General features: G+C 37.9%; 1 protein-coding gene across 1 annotated transcript in view; it reads left to right on the top strand.

The window, feature by feature from the left end:
• The first annotated feature begins 3,327 nt into the window (after window positions 1-3,327).
• The window catches only part of LOC131684149 (ATP-binding cassette sub-family C member 4-like), a 29,418-nt gene continuing 11,450 nt past the window's right edge, over window positions 3,328-21,295 (top strand). Inside the window, exons 1-2 of the mRNA XM_058966732.1 lie at window positions 3,328-3,715; window positions 4,800-5,111. Coding sequence (XP_058822715.1) covers window positions 4,927-5,111 — 185 coding nt within the window. The 5' untranslated portion in view covers window positions 3,328-3,715; window positions 4,800-4,926. The remainder of the gene's footprint in view (window positions 3,716-4,799; window positions 5,112-21,295) is intronic.

The following is a 21,295-nucleotide window of genomic DNA, read 5'->3' as shown; positions in this document are numbered from 1 at the left end:
AATTATAATTCTTATCAAAATTTAAATTTTGGTTCGCATGGTAAATTGGGACAAGTCTGTCTTTGCCAGGAGACATGTTGATAGACTTGAGCGATTCGCAGCAATGCTACCTAAGTTCGACAACTGCCAGCAGAAGACACAAGATCAGGTTAGATTTTGAGCCTGTTTCTAATGACCCTGCTACTTCTGGTTTTCCGATCTTTATATTTCACATCCTTACTCTAACTTGAGTGCTATAGCTTTAAATTTTCCCACTACAAAATAAATTCAACATGGAATTTTGACAAGAAATCTGAGAAAATTTGTATGCTTCTACAATTCCAGTGATGATGATGTTTATATTGAATAAAATAACAGCTGCTTGTTTATATTCGCTAGATTGTCACTAGAACGGATAAACTTTTTTGCACATTTTCATTCCCTACTATTTTTTCCAACTATAGAGAATCTTGCAAAAAGAAAAATGGAGATATTTTTGTAATGAATTTGAAGACCTTGCACGTAAACATGCAAATAAAACATTTTAATGGTTTTATTAATAATATTGAACAAATGCTAATTTTGTGACGTGGGTGGATAAAGTGGTTTCACAAACTGCACGTCTATTAGCAACGAACTACATTTCAGAGTCTGCTAGTTAACAATAACGGTGTTTCTCGGGATGTTCTTCAATAGTTTGGTGGCCCAAAGTAAGAAACAAAAAGGCATGTCTGGAAGTACTGGGCCATGTCTTGCCCGTTAACACATTTACAGATACTATGCCGATTAGGTTAGCCTTCCATTCCAGGTTGTTAAACCTAACAGAACTGAATACCTAAATCCATGTCCGGTAGTATCCCAGGGATATAATACTGTGGAGACTTTGGCATGAGAGCAGGGACCACAGGTCCTCACGATAGGATATACAAGGCTCTATGTTTTACATTGTCAGTCTTTCATACTGATTGTTGGCAGAATGTGTCTGGTTATGTTCTTTTGAAGGAAAGGCTATGTCTGCAAATTGAAACAGTTCATTTTTTTTGTTAACTGGTTTTGTCGAGAGTCAAAATATTAATTATCTTCTAGATAAATTATTCATCTCACAGCTTTATGGGTGAATGTGGTGGGACCATCATCATACAGAGGAATATACAATTCAGAACTGTGTACATCTGTAGATCTGATCAAGTTAGGAAAGGTTCAAGATATGCTCGGATGAGATGAATAAAGGAGTGTATACTCTATATTGACGTGTGCACGGAAAAAAAATCCGGTCATAAATTCATAATCAAAACATCACGATTTCGTGAACTGAACGATTTACGAAAACCGTAACCAAGTTCTTGTAATTATGAATAATAAACCTCGTATTCATGAACCTACTTGTGTTTTCAAAAAACTAATGTGATATATGTTTGCGATTTCAGGAACTTTGTCATGATTTTCATAATTTCTTTTCACGTTATCATGATATTTAATTGCAGAGCTTACTTTCGAAATTGACACATTGAGTGATGTGAATCATGTTCATGATATCAGCAATTTTATCATGGTATTCGTAATTTCTCATCGCCTTATCGCGATCTGTTATTTTTTGGTTGCTATCGATTTTTTTACTATTTTTTTACTCGGAGTAACGTGATAATATGCCTGGATCGAAAAAGTTTAACTGACTCGCGGTATCTTGCTCTGTGAACTATATCACGAAGCCGATTTGTGGTGCTCATCACAGTTTTCTGTCCTGGCATCACACTAAATCTTAGCAAATGAATAACGATGTTCGAGGTACTAATAATTTTGTTATATCTACTGCTCGTATCTATTACTGATCGCTGGCAGCTGGACATTTCACGAAAAAGTGCATGGAATAAAAATGATTCCACGAATAATACTCCAAATTTAATATATTACAAACATGAGAACTATTTCACTGGCACGCACTCAGTCGAGATTATTATACTAGAAATCATGAACCGGTTCACGAATACATGAATAATATTGTGAACTATTTCACGAGTACGGATATTGGATCGTGACTAATGTATTAAGAATCATGAATTGGTTGACGAGGATTGAATGGATTCATTAATATAATTCCGAGCTTCGTGAAATAGTTCACGGGAAAATATCCAGAATATTTTGGTTTTGTAAACTAATACTACTAAATCTATGAATAACACTGTGATTCAACATTTGATTTTATGAATTATGTTCATAAAGTTGCGAACTAGTTCACGTACAAAATATCGATTTAGTAATGACATGGAGGAAACCGTGACTGAAGTTCACAAAATAAAAATAAATATTTCCACTAATGAAAGCTTTATGTGAGTATTACTGAAGGGAAATAGAACATAATTATAAAACACATGTTTTTTGTTCATGGTCCTGTTTTCGTAACGAAAAAACTTGATTGTTCCAGAATTCATGGCCCTTTATTCACGATTTTGGGATCAATTTTTTTTTGTGTATAAGAAATTTGGTTTTCGCAAGCCTTAATTTTTGGCTGGCGTTGTCTACTTTTAATGACTTAGGAATCCTAGCGAGTTGAACAGCTCAAACTTTGTAAAATTCACAAACGGGAAAAAATTGGATGAGACAGAATTTTTGTACATAAGGACACAAGACCTAACAAATATTGATTGTTTACTATTTCGGATTTCAAAACAAATTGACGCTAGTTAGACACTACAAACCACAGAGTTACTCTTGTGTGAGTGATTATTCGAGTGATGTGAACCGAAGCTGTCTTTTAGTATAATAACCCAACGACTGGTACTATGAAAAATTACCAAACGGGGAACAAAATGGATGAGACCAAATTATTGTGCATAAGGACAAAAGACATAACATATGGTTTTTTACTATTTCGGATTCTCCTCCTAACACCTACTTTGGACTTATCAAACTAGCATTAAGTTGGTATTAGATACTGATGAGGAGAATCCGAAACACTAAAAACTCCAAACTTTATTAAGAATCTGATCCTATCAATATCACTACATCAACATCAACATTTTTAGTTTTGAAAGTGTTATCCGTTGGTCGTGTATTAAAATAGTGATCACGGATCCTGCGGGAATTACCCAAAATTGTTATCAATTATAAAACTACAGCTTTAGAAGTGTAGTGTTGAATACAATAGCTATATACAGTCATTGATCACCTATTGTCAGTTGTCGGTATAACTGAACCATGAGATAGACATAGAACCACCATTAGGTGGATTAAGATTAGCTCTAATGTTTACATTCACATTCATTGCCCGTACTCAGCAGACATGAAGCAGATAAGCGGTGTATCCCGTATGTGTACGCTTCGTTGCGCTGTCCGGTTAGTCTTCTCCGAGTCTCGCTTTGGTCCACCCGGCTACCAAGTTGTGGATTTTATGGAGACACGCGACCCGTATAGATTGACACACGTTATTCCCTTCGGTGTCGATTTTTCCAGCTAGTACACACAATAAAAGCTTGTGTGTTGTAACTCAACCGAAGAGTTTGATTAATTGCGTTCAGTGAACTTTGTTTAAGGAACTATTGTGCGTGAAATAACGGAATATCGAGAGCGTTATGCCTCAAGAAGTGTTTAAAAGTTGATTATCAGTTCAATCAAGTGCCACAGAATAAACAAAGTTGGTGACACTGCGACCCGCCTTGATTTAGTCCAAGTTGTCTGACTTGATGTGCCCAGAAGGACAAAAACATAAAAGCTGATGAATCGATGAAAGTATTACATGGTAATTTAATATTTGTATCAACAAGCCGGCTCACGATCACAGGGCATGTAGCTATGTAGCGGTATGTAGCTTTACGGAATCCCATCAAGCAATACACAGACTTGCGACGAAGGTCATCAAACCAATTAAAATATCAGTGGTCCGTAGAATTTAGATAGATTAAAAATGTTCAATGATTACGCTATTTCAAATATTCTAAATGGTATTGAATGTATATTTTTATGATTATTCGAGATTGGTACTCAAGTCAAAATTTGCTGGTAGACCCCTTCCTCAACTGATGATAGACGGCAAATATTTCTTGTAGATGATCACTCCTCGAACCGTCCAAAACCCAAAACTAAACTGAAACCTATTTGACACTATATATCGGCATTCATTTTGCTTTTAATTAGAGCCCTTCTTTAAAGGATTAAAAGTGCATAACGCTAAAACAATAATAAAATTAGAGAATCTCTTCCGGACATCGTTAAGGCCAACTATGGTGGTCATACCTTGACACTTTTCAAACCACCCCAGTTCAATTTATGGAGCAATCATTTCCGATGGAAAATATAACCGTTTTTATGGTATTTTGAAGTTTTATGCCCGAAGGTTATCGCAATGAATAGAATGGAAACATCCTCTCGAATGAAAATTGTTTAAGCAATAAAGTGACATAGACTTAAGTGCACTATCTAGACGCAGACCGATGATCAAAAGTTTTGTTTTTTTGCTAGGTGCTTCTACCATTATTCAGTTAAGTTTTTCTATCGCCTTCATGGTACCGGAAGAACAATCACAAATAGTATAAAAGTCCGTTTCAATTAACAAACAAGATTCGTTTCCTATACGACATGTGTGTAGGATCCTACAAACGAATCATGGTACGAAAATCGAAAACGAAAAAAGCAGTTTGTACTGCTGATTGATTTTCATGAAGATCTAACGAACGGTGTGGAGAAAAACTACCTTTTTTCGTTTTCGATTTTCTTACCATTCCCTGTTCCTTCTTTACTCAACCAAATTAAATACCAAATTTACGTCATTCATTTTTACATTTTAAAATCAGTTTTATGTCTTTTCACTATAATTGTAACAAAAGAAACTGGCTAAACAATGAAACAGCTGAAGGAGTACGAGAAGAAAGTGAAAAACGAAACATAATTTTCGCGTCGAAAGTGACTACAAAAAAACCCTAACAATAGTGAGACAAGTGAACCATACCAAAAATGGATAACTCACGCAAACCGGAGAAGAAAAACCCGCGCAAGGGTGCCTTCTGTTTGTCGCAGCTTCTGTTCACCTGGCTGCTGCCACTGTTTTACAACGGCTGTCGGTGGGGTTTGAACAAGGACGATCTCACCAAGTGCCTCAAGGGAGATAAATCGGAAGATCTCGGAGACCGGCTGGAAGAGTGAGTATTGCACGTGATTTTTGCTTTCTTGTGTACGGTAGCATCGTGAAACGCAGATGGATGGCCACTGCCGACCTTCACCTCGTTTTGATGAATGTATATCAGATAAGATAATGTGTTCTTGGGACACCAGGGGCAATTTTCTTAAAAAAGCAGTGCGAGCTACAGCAACATAATTTGGATCATTCAACAGATTATGACGTATGGCTCCATCTTATTGAACTTGTCTATAACGCCAAATGGAAAGAAATTCTCGAGATGTATCCAAAGTGCATTTTTCTTATTTTGGATCACCTAATTTAATATTGGGCAGTAAACAAAGCACATAATGGACCGTTGTTTTTATTGTGGGCTACTACTGATGAAAACATGTTTCAGACCGGCTTCACAACATATTTTTAACCACCAAAAAGTTCACATACTTTTATTTATGAGTTGAGTTCTTAGACGATTCACAACGTAAGTGCTCCTCCAGGAACACAGGGTGAATTTTTCCAAATGCAGTGTAGGCGTACAACATGATTGATAGAGGACAAGGTGCCAAAATATTTTTCTTTTTGAAATTCGCAACATATTTTGGACATATCCCAAAAACATGTCTCATACCTCTCATCTCTTGTTTCAGCCAAAAACCTATTTACTGTATTGTACATTTTACAATTGCCGTATTGTCAATAATGTAATTTTCCTTACTTTGCATTTTTTAAATGGCATAAGTGTCTACTATATTGTATTTTAATAAACAAAAAAAATAATAATATACATATTGTATTAATCAGGTCATTGATCGAAGCGTTGCCACCATTGCACAGTGGTCCAAAACGCGAAAAACGTGATCGTTTTGAATAACTTCGAAATGGTTAGTTATAGCGATATACTATCTTGGGAAGAATTTATGACAATGAGACGCCCCATCTTTATAAGTCAAAAGTTTGATGATTGATCCTCCTATAAGTGAGATTCAAAATTTATTTCTCATATAATTAGAGATAGCATATTGGTGTATTCTGCAAAGTTGTAGTAAATTCTTCTACAAGAAACTTTACTGAAGCTGTTAATAGTATATCTTTAATAGTCTTTGAGATATAGAGCATTATTAGAGGAAATACCGAAAAAATCAATTTTTTCATTATAACTTCTTTCCAAGATTTTTTGTAAGTTCAAAATGTTCTACAAAACTATCACAATTATTAAAAAACAAAATTTTGGTGAAGAAAGCAACTTAATATATTGAGCAGATTCTGAGATATTCACGATTTTTATTCGAAAAATGGCCTACTTTGCACTCAAATAATTCATGAACGGGCAAAAACGGGCAGACCACTCTATATGTATTTGAAAGTACAAGAAAGATGCTGCAAGATTCTGTATGAATCACTTGCATCCGGTTGTATCCATGGCTCTGGTAGCTGGATTTAAAGAATATCATTTATTAGTCTAATATCTTGATTCGAAACATATTCGGTGTACTGAAGAGATAAAGTGGGACTATGTTCGGCATTCTATGTGGAATGTTCTCACAAGAGACATTGTCGAAGACAGCAGCCTTGACAGGTTTTTAGATACAGTGCATTGTTCGGTGGTACAGAGAGTAATGCGTTGTCTTATGAGCCATATAGTCGAATCCTAACAAGGAACGATTTTAAGTATAAGTAGGCTGTGTATTAGCTCTGAAATCGGTTGCAATGTTTGTCAACACAAAAGGTCAAGTTCCACAATAGAATGTAGTACCAGGACTTGGAACATTAATATAAGCAAACCGTTTACGTTTGCTATGAACGACTTGACAGTTGAATTTGTATTGTTATATGAAAGAAAGCCTTTTAAAAATTTGTGTATTGTCCACCATCGCGATTACTGCAAATTCGAATCATTCGATCCAATCAACTAGTTTTGTTGCTTACGAGGTCTGACGTAACGCTATATAGTGACAATGCTAAACAAATAATCAAAGCATGCGCGATTACCAAATGAATTGCTTTTAGTTGGCTTTCCATAAATATTGCACCGTATCTAAGAAACTAGTAAAGATGGCAAAATGGTGTCTTCGGCAATGTTTCTAAGAAAAATATTCCCCAACACTTTGCCGAAGGTACCACCACTTTATCTCAACAGCTTTACCGAATATGTTTCGTATCAGTATTTTAGACTAATAAATGATATTCTTTAAATCCAGCTACCAGAGCCATGGATACAACCGGATACAAGTGAATCATACAGAATCTTGCAGCATCTTTCTTGTACTTTCAAATACATATAGAGTGGTCTGCCCGTTTTTGCCCGTTCATGAATTATTTGAGTGCAAAGTAGGCCATTTTTCGAATAAAAATCGTGAATATCTCAGAATCTGCTCAACATATTAAGTTGCTTTCTTCACCAAAATTTTGTTTTTCAATAATTGTAATAGTTTTGTAGAACATTTTGAACTTCCAAAAAATCTTGGAAAGAAGTTATAATGAAAAAATTGATTTTTTTGGTATTTCCTCTAATAATGCTCTATATCTCAAAGACTATTAAAGATAGACTATTACCACCTTCAGTAAAGTTTCTTGTAGAAGAATTTACTACAACTTTGCAGAATATACCAATATGATATCTCTAATTATATGAGAAATAAATTTTGAATCTCACTTATAGGAGGATTAATCATCAAACTTTTGACTTATAAAGATGGAGCGTCTCATTGTCATAAATTCTTCCGAAGATAGTATATCGCTATAGCTAACCATTTCGAAGTTATTCAAAACGATCACGTTTTTCGCGTTTTAAACCACTGTGCATTGGACGCTCTTGGCTCGAGACGCGCGCACCAGGTAGCGCACCTTTTCATGGCAATATGCACGTCCCCGAAATGCTTCGCGTTGCACTGTACATGTATACACTGCCGTTCTACGTCCAATTGTATCATGTTCCAAGACCGACAACTGCGAAAAACGCGATTGAAGATGTAAATATAATAGCAATCTGCAGAGTAACGGCGCAACAAATAAAGCTTTATTGCCTGAAATTACGTTCAGAGCCAACGTTTCCAATATATACAAAAAGTTGTATTGACAATGTGGATTTTAAATGGGATTGAAATATTGTAACAATATCGTCAATACTGGTATTTGTAACGTATATATTAACCTTGCTATTATAGTACCTTGTACCAACAACCTTGTACCCTACCTTTGTATTAGATACTATCTGAAAATATACATACATTTATTCATTCGTAGCCATCTTACATGGTGTCAGAAATCGATTACGCTCGTGATATTTTTTTTCGATTCAGATGGAGAAATCTAGTGAAATCGCGGATAAATGAAGTCAGCAATGCAGATTTGTGGCTGATTGAACGGGAAAAGTGAAAAGTTCGAACTACGGCGGGAGTGAAAACATTAATTTTTCAAAAGAAAAGCGATCTCTATCGTGATCCGACAACATGGCGTCATCTGCAGGCTTGAAGCCGCCTAGGCCGATTGTGTTGGGGGAAAACATGGCCGCCCAATGGAAAAACTGGATTCGGCAATACTTGTGGTTTGCTACAGCAACGCAGCTGTCAGATAAGCCGGAGGAGGTACAGGCAGCAACGTTCATGAGCGCGATAGGAGAAGATTGTGTGCGGATATACGATACGTTCTGCCTGCGTCCGGAAGAAGAACAAAGTGTTGAAATAATCAGAGCAAAATTTGATCAGTATTTTACGCCAAAATCGTGTATCACGTTTGAGCGGTACAACTTCAATCAAATCGTTCAGCGGGAAGATGAACAGTTTGACAATTTTGTTACGCGAGTTAGAGAGCAGGCAAAAAAATGCTCTTTCAGTGTGCTTCACGATTCCCTTGTAAAAGATCGAATCATAATCGGAATCAAATATCTTAGCTTAGTGCCACAGCTGTTAAACGACGATTTAACCCTCCAAAAAACTATTGAGCTCTGCCGTAATTTTGAGTTGACGGCGATGCAATCAAAGGCATTGGTTGGGGAAGCCAAAGTGGACATTGTGAAAACGGCGAAGCAAAAGTTGATTGGTGGTCAATCTGACGAAAAGGAAGAAGTTTTCCAGTGCAAAAAGTGTGGAAGAAAGCACACGAAGCGATCTTGTCCCGCTTTCGGTAAAACTTGTAGAAAATGTGGATCGTCTAATCATTTTGCTGCTATGTGCAAATCGAAAAGTGTAGTGCACTCGATACAACACTCGGAGAATAATGAAATTGATTCCGATGAAGACTCGGACGAATTATTTATCGGTTCAGTGGAAAGTTCAGGAAATGATAAAGATTGGTTTGAAATTGTGAAAGTACACAACAAGAAGTTTTCGGTAAAGCTAGACTCGGGTGCCCACTGCAACGTTGTTCCATTATGGTTAGTAAAGCAGCTGAAGATCAGTCTACGGCCATCCAAAACTAAGTGGCTTGTGTCGTTTTCAAACCATCGGTTGCAAGTACTTGGGGAAATTGATCCTGTGTGCCGAATTAAGAACAAGGATAGCATTATCACGTTCAAAGTAGTAGAAGAATCTGTAGTACCAGTGCTTGGTAAAGAAACGTGTATTGCTCAAAGATTGATTGCACGAGTGGATGCTGTTCATGTATTGGATGATACATTGTATGAAGGACTAGGCTGCCTGAAGGACTATGTGTACGATATTGACCTGATCTCAAACCCTCAGTGGGAAGCGACGCCAGCGCGTCACGTTCCGCATAGCATCAGAGCAGCAGTGAAAAATGAGTTGGATTCTATGGAGCGCCTCGGAGTTATCGAAAGGATTCACGCCCCAACCCCAGTTGTCAACGCAATAGTTTTGGTTAAACGGAATGAAAAGATACGCATTTGCATTGACCCATCGCAGGTAAACAAAAATTTATTGAGACGGCACCATCCTCTTACCACTGTAGAAGAGATAGCGACCCGATTAACAAATTCGAAATGTTTTACAATCCTTGACTGTAAAAAGGGGTTTTGGCAGATAAGGGTTACAGAAAGAACGTCCAAATTTTTAGCTTTTGGTACTCCTTGGGGAAGATATGTCTGCAAGCGGTTACCTTTTGGGCTTGCTTCAGCTCCGGAAGTGTTTCAAAAAGTTATGAACGACACACTGGAAGGCATTGAAGGGGTAGAAATTTCCATGGATGACATTCTCATTCACGCTGATAGCAGTGAGAAACTGGCCAAAATAACGGAGAAAGTTGTGAAAAGATTGCATTCGGCTGGGCTGAAACTGAACAGGGATAAATGTTCGTTTAATCAATCTAGTGTAAAATTTTTGGGTCATATAGTCACGGACGGAGGATTGAAAGCAGATCCCGAAAAGTTGGAGGCTGTTATCAAACTCAAAACACCTTCGAACAAGTCTGAGCTACAAAGGGCATTAGGAATGATAACCTACATGGGAAAGTTTGTGCCTAACTTATCAGATGTCAAAGTTCCGCTAAGATCACTGTTGGCCAAAGATGTTGATTGGGACTGGGGTTGTGAGCAAGAGAATGCGTTCCAGAAAATCAAAACTCTGATGCAATCACCACCAATACTCAGGTATTATGATGTGAATCTACCAGTAACGCTTTCAGTAGATGCGAGCTCCCATGCTCTAGGAGCCGTACTACTACAACAGGGTCGCCCAGTAGCATATGCGTCTAAGGCTTTAACGCCTTCGGAGTTGAATTACCCTCAAATTGAGAAGGAAGCTACCGCCATACGGTTCGCTTGCTCAAAGTTTCATCAATATATATACGGGAAAAAGTTGACCATTGAAACTGATCATAAACCATTAGAATCTATATTCCGAAAACCTCTTGATAGGGCTCCTCCCCGCCTACGTAGAATAAGATTAGAGGTAGCCCAATATGACCCCACAGTCGTGTACATCAAGGGAACTAACATTCCCATCCCGGACATCTTGAGCCGTGATGTCGATAACTCTTCCACTGCTAACAATGAAGAACAATTAGAAGTACTTTTGATATTACAGATAACCAAAAACGCTAGCGCGGAGCTAAAGCACCACACCGAAGCGGACTTTGAGATGCAATCTCTGAAATCAATCATAATCCACGGCTGGCCGGAAACGAGAAACGAACTGTTGCCGGAATTGCGAAAATACTGGGGTTTTCGAGACGAAATGGCAGTCTATGATGGACTTATATTCAAATCAAATCAAGTACTTATTCCAAAATCGCTAAGAAAAGCTATGCTAGCGAAGGTGCACAGCGGGCATTCGGGTATCCAAAGCTGTATTCGTAGAGCAAGACAAGTGTTGTTTTGGATAGGCATGGGTAGTGACATCCATGATATGGTAGAAGCCTGTACGATTTGCCAACGTCATCAACGTAATAACACAAAAAATACCATTCTCCTGAAGGATATCCCAGGTCTTCCGTTCGAAAGAGTTGCCTCAGACCTTTTCCATTTTAAGGGAAAGGAATATCTTCTCCTCGTCGGCAGCTATTCTGGGTTTTTCGACATAAAACAAATGCCAGAAACAACATCCAAAAAGGTCATCAAACAGTTGAAGGAATGGTTCTCAGTTCATGGTATTCCCCAAGTTCTAGAAACAGACAATGGTCCTTAGTACGTTTCTGCAGATTTTCGTCAATTTTGTAATAAATGGGGATTTGAACATCAAACTTCAAGTCCCCATTTTCCCAGAGCAAACGGATTAGCTGAACGGTACGTGCAAGTAGCCAAATCAATGCTAAAAAAATGCAATGACGACCAATCTGACATACGTCTAGCCTTACTACACATGCGGAATACACCTCGTAGCAGTTCTATACTATCACCCAATGAAAGACTTATGGGCCGTTTGGTGCGATCAAATATGCCGATGACACAGGAAGCGCTCAGACCTAGAGTAGCAGAGAATGTTCAGCATCTACTAGAACGTGAACGTGAGATTCAAAAGGATTTCGCAGATAGAGGAAGCATGAAACCACCACAGTTTATTAAGCAGGAGAAAGTTCTCATACAGGACCAAACATTGCGAAGATGGACACCGGGAACTGTAGTAAAACAACTGGATGAAAACCGTTCGTACATAGTGACCGATGGTGAGAGAACATTAAGAAGGAATACTCATCACTTACGCAAGCTACGCGGAGGTGATCAGAAGGAAGAGAATATTCAAGAAAGCGTCCAACCAGCGGAAGTTGATCCTGATGATAATCGAAGCGAAATAGCTGCTGAGACCAGCAAACGGAATCAAAGCTCGTTACACTTCGAAGAAGATGTATCGGCAACACCTCGACTGACGCGCTCAGGACGCACAGTGAAACCTAAGAGATTAAGTGAATTTGAATATTATTAAGAAAGGAAGATGTAACGTATATATTAACCTTGCTATTATAGTACCTTGTACCAACAACCTTGTACCCTACCTTTGTATTAGATACTATCTGAAAATATACATACATTGATTCATTCGTAGCCATCTTACAGTATTGACAAAAATATTGAAGGTGTAAGGGCCGCTTAATAGCAAGACGATTAATACCTAAGACAAGAGGTGACAATAGGGGGGCCGTTTTTGTTCCAATTTTACGTCAGAATGGTCCAGCTCCTGATTGGTTGTTTCTGACTTTTTGCACCGTACGCAATATTACTGCAGGGATAGTGAAATGATGGTTGGCAGTGTTGCTATATTTATAGGAAAAGATTGTCATTACTTTTGACAAATAAAATTATTATCGTTAAAAAAGTAAAAATGATTCAATTGAACAGAAATTGTGTGGCAAAGTGAAACAAGTATTTATCATGCATTTACCGTATATGTGGTTGATTAACTTTAACAAAAACAAGACAGAAACCACATGATAATCTAAAAATTTTCAGAAAATTGTTTCATTAAACCTTACTAAACAAACACCCATGAGATGGAAAAACGGTGCCCTTCATCAGTATAGTGGAATAAAAATACAAAATATTGCCGTCATAAAGTAAATTAACAAATAGCAATACTGTTCGGAAGATTTCGGCAGGGTGAAAATGTGCGAAAAGAAGAATGTTGAAGGAAAAATAAGAAACCGATTGTCACGTCTTGTCTTAGATTAATACTAAAACGATTCCAACGAAAAATTCCACAAACGACAATACCAAATCTTCTCTACGTTGCACTCATGTTTCATTAATTCTTATAAATAAATATTAACGCGTCGGATTGGCTCTCAAACGCTAAGAGAAGAGAAGACAATCGCGTAGCCAATTTGATCCAGTCCTAACCTCAATATTGAACCAGTTTCTGATTGGTCGTTTTGCCAGTCAAGAGCGTCCATAATATTTTCAAACGGGATGAAAAACAGTGCTTCTGAATTTATTTCGGCTGCTTTTCATACACATGAACATTTCATGCAAATTAAATAAATACCCTGAATGACGATATAACTACGTGTATTGTTAAGAGAGACACCAATAAACAGAAAATTCAATTTTTTAATTTAGCTGGTATTGTGAATTCTTGACAGAGGGTCGATATTTGAGGTACAATTATTTTCAGCAATTGTGAAAAACATGCAAATGGAATCTGGCAACGATGGATGCTTGTTGTCTTTGGAATTACGACAGGGCCTGGTAGAAAAAATTAAGAAGAGCAAGAAGCCTGTTGTCGTCTCTTCTCTTAGCTCAAACGCGAAACTTTTTCGCTCGATGCGCCAACTAGATTTCATTTTTGATACCAGTCAAATAATGATGAAAATATTTTCTTGCATTGATGATATAGAAGGGTTGTTCTACTTTAATTGTTTTAAGATAAATGTTACATAGTTTCACAAAAAGTTTAATTGCAGGTGATAAGAAAACACTCGTTCTTTCGTTTGACATCAAAACATTTAGTCGAACTCGATATTTTATGGCGAATTATTGAGATCCGGAATTATTTTTGTATTGTTGAGGTTAGGTTGGTTGTTCTAGATACGGAAAATGTTTATTTAGAAATTGGATTTATCAGTGGATAATCTCTACTGCCAGGGATGTTATGCACCTCAGAGCAAATAAAGAGAAAAAAAACAAACGCTCCTTGCACTTTTCATGCGAACCACCGCTCTTCTCTTTCACACTAAACCTCTTCACTCCGATGCGTGTTGCTCCCACACGTGTATTTTACTCCATGGCTGCACGCCACAAAGAGTAGAAATAAAGAGGCTCTTTAGCGTGTATCTTGGTCCCACGCGCACGTAAGTAGAGAAGGCAACCAAAAACATTTTTAAAACGTTCTTCCGGTCAAACTTTATCTGAATTGTAGTTTGATTCGCCTTCTTACCTGCTTTCCAGGGAAGGGAGGCACAAAAAAGTGGCTCTTCAAGGTGACTCTTTGAACGAAATTGTGCAGCTCTTGGTGCACAGATCTTACTCTTTTAAGTGCCTCTTTGTGCGGTCGTTCTGCACATCGCAGTGTTTTTGTGCTGCTCTATTTTCAATCGGTGTATTTCGCTCTTTGTGGCTCATTGTGTGAGCAAATAACAAGCCTGTCTACTGCCAACTCCTGCACTCTTCAATTCAATGATTTTCGCTCACTATCATGTTTTCTATCGAAATTTTAATCTCTGAATTTCATTTTAGTATAAACTGAAACCGGAAGAACGAATTTTTAGTGATGTAACAAGAAATTTACCGCCTGGATATTTTTTAGAGGTGGGAAACATATTTTCTTCATCAATGTTACTTTCCATTAGAAGAAATAACATTTAATTATAATATTGATAGAATATATAAAATTAAAAATTTACTTTCCAATGTGTTTTGACAGATGAAAATAAAAACATCATCATTTCACTCTCGTGCTGTTTGGCGGGCGGCATCCAGCGTTAGATCACGAATTGGCGATTTGCGGCAAAACCAAAATTAGTCATGCGACACCTATGATTCAGCTCATGAACTGGCAAAGTGATACAGTTTGCTTTTTTCTGCCGCAAGTGAGTCGTAGCTTACAACAAAAGCTTCATTTTCTTCTCGAAAAAAGGTTACCACTGCCAAAATATGAATGAGACAAGTGAAAAATTTAGTTTTGTTTGCAATTATTCTGAAATTACAGCCATTTGCAACTATTTGGCTCATACATTTCTTCGAAATGTAATCAGGGTATTATCGGGGTTATAAAAAATCGTTCCACAAAAAAGTTCCAACTCGAAACCGAGACCCAATCAGTACCAATGTCAAACTCCTTCATATATTGGACTACGTAGGAGATTCAGTGAAAACTATCAGAGGGAAGGATTGGCTGTGTATGATACAAAGCTGACACTTTCCTATTAGCCGGATGTATTCTTTCCTCGCGTGATCTTGATAGAATTTATACCATCTCATGAAGGGAAAAAATATTGCGGCGGCTACGGTGCTCAACAAATTACATTTCGGAATAGCACACATATAGCTCTGCGAATAATATTAGAAACCACTATGTTTTACACCCTTTTCGAAAGATGCTTACTCATCATCTTATAAAATGATGGTTTTCCTTCATTTTCATAAACAATTATCAACAAATTGATCGGTGATTTGGTGTTTAAAAGTTATTTTTTACCAATGTTTACAGAAAATATATGCACTATGACAGAACAGAATCAAATCGACATAGATCTTTCATTAGGGCTTAAATCGCAAATGTAAACAAACTGCGTTTTCGCTATTATGACATTATGCGACAAAAATACTACAAGATTGAGGTGAAAATTAGTTAAAATGGTTTTTAGTTCGATATATAATTAAAGAAAACAAAACGGCGAAACATGCATTTTCTTCGAGATTTCGACTTAGGCCCTTCTTCTCATATGGAATATAAAGGCTAAACTTACATTTTTTGACAGAACCGGGCGTACGGTTATTATTCACAAAATTATTCTTTAAACGGCGGTTCTATTATATAAATGATAAGCAATATCTACTAGGATCATGTCTACTCGATAGTTGTTGCACATAAACATTCGAATATTTCGATATTTTCATGAAATTCGAAGAAAAGATGCACGCGCCCTATCATTTACATTGGGTTTCTATGCGCCCATTTGCTGAGCCCTATTAAAAAGTACACTGTCAAGCTCGCCCATTTACCCAGCCCTACCCAGCAAGACAGAGTCAGTTTAGCCCTTTTACCGCGCCCTTATGAAAATTATGTACACCGTTTAGCCCTTCCGCAAATGGTGGTTGCTGAAGGGCGAAATCACGGCTGGGATGCAAATTGGGCATAAGCATTTTTTTAGTTTCTACCCACTAAAAGCACATAGGAATTAAATTCTTTGTTATATTGTCATAAGGTTTAACCATAGATGCTTCCGGAAAAACATGGTCATAAAGTAATTTATACCTACAATAAAAACTACATTTAGAAAAGCATCGCCGTATATTGAAACTGATTTTTCTCCATTTGAGTACATTGCGACTTTGGCCCTATTGAAAGATCTGTGTCGAAATCAGCTGCACTTTGCTTCCAGCGCTATCTGTGAGCGGTTTCAACGTAGAATCGCCAATTGTCTGGAAGTGTGTAGCACTTCGCTTGTCATTGTATTGCGCATCAAGCGAAGCAAACGCAATGTGGATAAAGACGAGCTTCGATTTTCTCTGCACAACGCATTCCGTATTTCAAAAAAATCGGCTCACACTCGGCTAGCTTCAAAGCACAGTCAGAAAAAAAACGACTCGGAATAGTGGTGGCTGGTGGGGTAGTTCTGTCGGTGTTAAATTCAAATTTCTTTTCTATGACGCACGTCAATAACAAGGTAGCGACTGCACATATACACGAACAGTACTTCCCGTCATATATGGAAAGCAAGACCTACGGTTAGGATCCACGTATCCGAACCGAGGGTCAGGATCCAGACACTTGTCTGGATCTAAGCACCAAGTCTGGGCTTGTTACGGGTCCGGTCACTTCGAAGTGACGTTCAATGCAGATTTTTGATATTTGCGATAACATAGTCACATTTTTCCCTCACGAGGACTACATCTTCTGAAAATCCAATCACTTCGTATCCCATTTCATTTAATGATTTCGATAGCTCGTCTACAACTAATTACCACAATAAGAGTGATAGAGCTCCGCTTTGAGGGCATCCCTTGTTTGTATTCATAGTCAGATTCATGTTTCCAAGCATAGAGTAGAATGGGGTTGAATAGGCATGGGGGTACAATAGGTATAGGCAGTTATCTTTGCTATGTTATTGCAAAGGTCGCTCATCTTGTGTGAATTAGATACACGGTAGAGAACATCGTTGACTACTGTCATTTCAGCTGTTACCGTGAATCAGCTATAAGTTACGGCGTCGTTCATTCATTTTTTTATTTTCTCGTGTTGTTCCGTGAAAACGCATTGTCTTTCCTCCTCAGAACAGTACATTTAATCAAAGTAAAAAATGTCAGGTTGGTAATTGCTGAACACGAATTTTGAGTTAGCTTTTCGATATTTTTGTTTTTGAAAAAAAATACGAACATCAACATTAAACATACGGGGGCAGGATAGGTCAGCCGTTTAGGGGCACTATAAATCACTACTGATCGTCTCACAACTAAGCAACCACGTGAGCCGGAATGAACAACTTCGATTCCACACTCTGGCGACGACGAGGGCACCGAAGAAGTCATTCGCAAGTTAGAAACCAGAAGCAGCTGCCGAAACAGCATATTTTTTCCTTTCGCGGTTTCGTGATGTTTCACATCATTTGCCACTTCTCATTTTCTTACCTGAGTGACTTGAATTTGAATTTAATTTTTGAATAATCTGCAGTATTAATACTCTTCAAATGAAAGTAGAACCGGTGATTTTCTAGGCGTGTACATTGCTTAACTCAACCTCGAATATAGTGAGCTATCGTACCTTCAGATTAAAAAAAAAGTTTAAATAGCACCTTCGCCTAATTGGAATTAGCTTGCGACATATTTAGCCAGGCAAAAAACCATTATTGCCCAAACGTTGACAGATGTATAATCTTTCCAACGAGTACTTGTTTGTCAAAATCAGTACAAAACTACCATCGAGACGAGATTGCCAAAGAAAACTGACCTACTTGACTCCACTCTACTCGTCTAGTTATTTCACGGCTTGTAAGAATTGAGTTGATCCAATTTATTGTAAAAAACTACGCTTATATACAATTTCATACCTTCGTATAACTTCAACAAGAGACTGCAAAAATAAATACACCATGAGAGATATTTATTCCTTACAAGTGTACATATTTTTTCTGTTTTTTCATGGATGAGTTGAACGCTTAGAGAACATGTTTGATTCAAGGCTATTAGATGTAGTACCAATACAATTGCATCCAAATATTGAAAAATAAAGCATAATAATGAACAAACATTAAGTTTTCGAGCCTTTGGCAGCTATTAGTATTATGGACAGCATTAGCATTAAGGTACGGATGTTACATTCTTGACCATACCTTTTATGTTTCGGTAACTAGTCACAGTACACGAAAAAACTCTCATTCAAATCAGACAATTCCCGTAGTCATATCTTTGCTGGCCCCAAGAATATAATCATTGAACTGAATGATATGGGAGATAATATATAAGCAACAAATACATAATTCTTTCTTTCATGAGCTGTTCTTCAATGCATATATTTTCTTTTTGGATAACTACACCATGCATGTATGTAAGAACTAAGTTAATGTGCTTTATTCATACATTAATACAAATAAAATTGATTTTAAACAAGAAAGTTGAGCCTATTTTAGTCAAGTTCAATTTATCGGTTGTACATCGAAAAATCAACGCAAGCTGAGTTTCGACATATCAAGCATTCGGTCTGCTCCTTTTATTTGAGCAAGTATTTTCTCGAGTATATACAGCAGAATAAAATGTTTTTTTTTTTTTTTTTTTTTATTCATTTCGTTTATTTGATAGGCACAAATGCGTTAGCTTGGCGGTGCCGAATTCTTTTGTTTTTACATTTTGAATATCTTAAAACTAGGAGGTTACAATGTTGAAATATTTTTTTAAAAAAGAGAAAAAATTTACAGCTATCTTAAGACTAGAAAAAAAAAATTCTATATATAAAAGAGGGGGCAAAAGATTTTTTTTATGAAAAATTTTAAAACAAGGAATTCAATACTAATAGTTTTTTAGGAAATATTTACAGTTATCTTAAAACTAACAATATAGTTTGGTACACAAAAGGGGGAACAAATATTTATGAAAAATTTCACAGATGTTTTAAAACTAGGGATACAATTCTATTTACAAGATGGGGGACAATAGTTTTAACAAAGAGTAGAAATTACAACTATCTTAAAACTAGGAATACGGAATACAAATTTGATTTTTTATCGGATACTTATGCTTGGTCATTTCCAAAATCGGTGTAGAAGTAGTTGTATCAAGGACAGGGGAGAGAAGGCGTAGATGGTGACCGGTAGAGAAGAGCAAAACTTGCAACTTTCGGGCAAACGGGAGATCAGCGAAACAAATTTGCGCCTCAGTCTAGTAGGTCGGATTGGCGGATGGTATTCTTCGGACCCGCGGGGAATCCTTCAAAGGGAATCCTTCGGACCTCGAGTCGCTCTCGCTTCAGATTCCGTAGCGATAAGGGCGACGGCGGTTACATAGTGGCAGTCTGAAGCTTATCGGTTCCACACGGCAAGAGAAAACTTCTAAAAACGAGAAATAAAAAGAGAGGGGCTAAATTGGGATATTTATCGTTTTTATGAAAGTATAAATAAGGGACATATAGGGGAAATCACGATTTGCCAGCATATCTCGGACTGGGACATTGGGTGGTCTACCTCGGGCCCGAAGGGAATCCTTTAACTGAGACCTGGCGTCCAAATACCCGGCGCATACCCAGACAACGTGCTCGATGTCATGATAACCCTCGTCACAAGCGCACAGACTACTCTCCGCAAGCCCAATACGCCGCAAATGTGCATCTAAGGTGTAGTGGTTGGACATAAGTCGGGACATTACACGAATAAAATCCCGACCCACATCCATCCCCCTGAACCAAGGCTTCGTTGATACCTTTGGGATAATCGAATGTAGCCATCGTCCAAGTTCACCATTGCTCCACGAGGTTTGCCAACTGTTGAGTGTCCTCTGACGACAAATACTAAAAAATTCGTTGAAGCAGATTGGTCTTTCGTATATTTCACCATTTAATGCGCCCACCTTTGCTAATGAGTCGGCCTTTTCATTGCCCGGGATAGAACAATGAGAGGGTACCCAAACAAAGGTAATCTGATAAGATTTTTCAGATAACGTACACAAGGACTCCTGTATCTTCCCCAGAAAATACGGGAATTGCTTTTTAGGCTTCACCGCACGAAGAGCCTCGATAGAGCTGAGGCTGTCCGAAATGATGAAGTAGTGATCTGTGGGCAGAGTGTCGATGATCCCAAGGGTGTACTGAATTGCAGCTAACTCTGCGACGTAAACTGAAGCGGGATCATTGAGCTTGAATGAAACGGTGATAGTATTGTTGAAGATACCGAAGCCAGTGGACCCATCGAGATTTGATCCGTCAGTGTAGAACATTTTGTCACAGTCGACTTCTCGGAATTTATTATAAAATATATTGGGGATCACTTGAGGGCGTATATGGTCCGGGATTCCACGAATCTCTTCCTTCATGGATGTGTCGAAGAATACAGTAGAATCAGAAGTATCTAGGAAACGAACACGGTTGGGAGTATACGTAGAAGGATTAATGCTCTGTGCCATGTAGTCGAAGTACAAGGACATAAATCGGGTTTGAGAATTAAGCTCGACGAGCCTCTCGAAGTTTTCAATCACCAACGGGTTCAGAATGTCGCATCGGATGAGCAATCGATATGAGAGTTCCCAAAATCGATTTTTTAGCGGAAGAACGCCCGCCAGCACTTCGAGACTCATCGTATGGGTCGAGTGCATGCAACCCAAGGCAATGCGCAAGCAACGGTACTGGATTCTCTCCAGTTTGATGAAGTGTATGTTCGCAGCGGAGCGGAAACAGAAACACCCGTACTCCATCACCGACAATATCGTTGTTTGGTACAACCTGATCAGGTCTCCTGGGTGAGCACCCCACCATGTTCCAGTTATTGTTCGTAGAAAATTGATCCTTTGTTGGCATTTCTGTTTCAGATACCTAATGTGACATCCCCAGGTACCTTTAGAGTCGAACCAGACCCCGAGATATTTAAATGTGAAAACCTGGTTGATCGTTGCACCCATTAATAAAAGCTGGAGTTGCGCCGGCTCACGCTTCCTAGAAAAAACAACCAACTCAGTTTTCT

The sequence above is a fragment of the Topomyia yanbarensis genome, chromosome 2, assembly GCF_030247195.1.
Source record: "Topomyia yanbarensis strain Yona2022 chromosome 2, ASM3024719v1, whole genome shotgun sequence".
Classification (NCBI taxonomy): domain Eukaryota; kingdom Metazoa; phylum Arthropoda; class Insecta; order Diptera; family Culicidae; genus Topomyia; species Topomyia yanbarensis.
The sequence above is the reverse complement of the archived record's forward strand: the minus strand, read 5'-3'. Positions and strand labels throughout refer to the sequence as shown.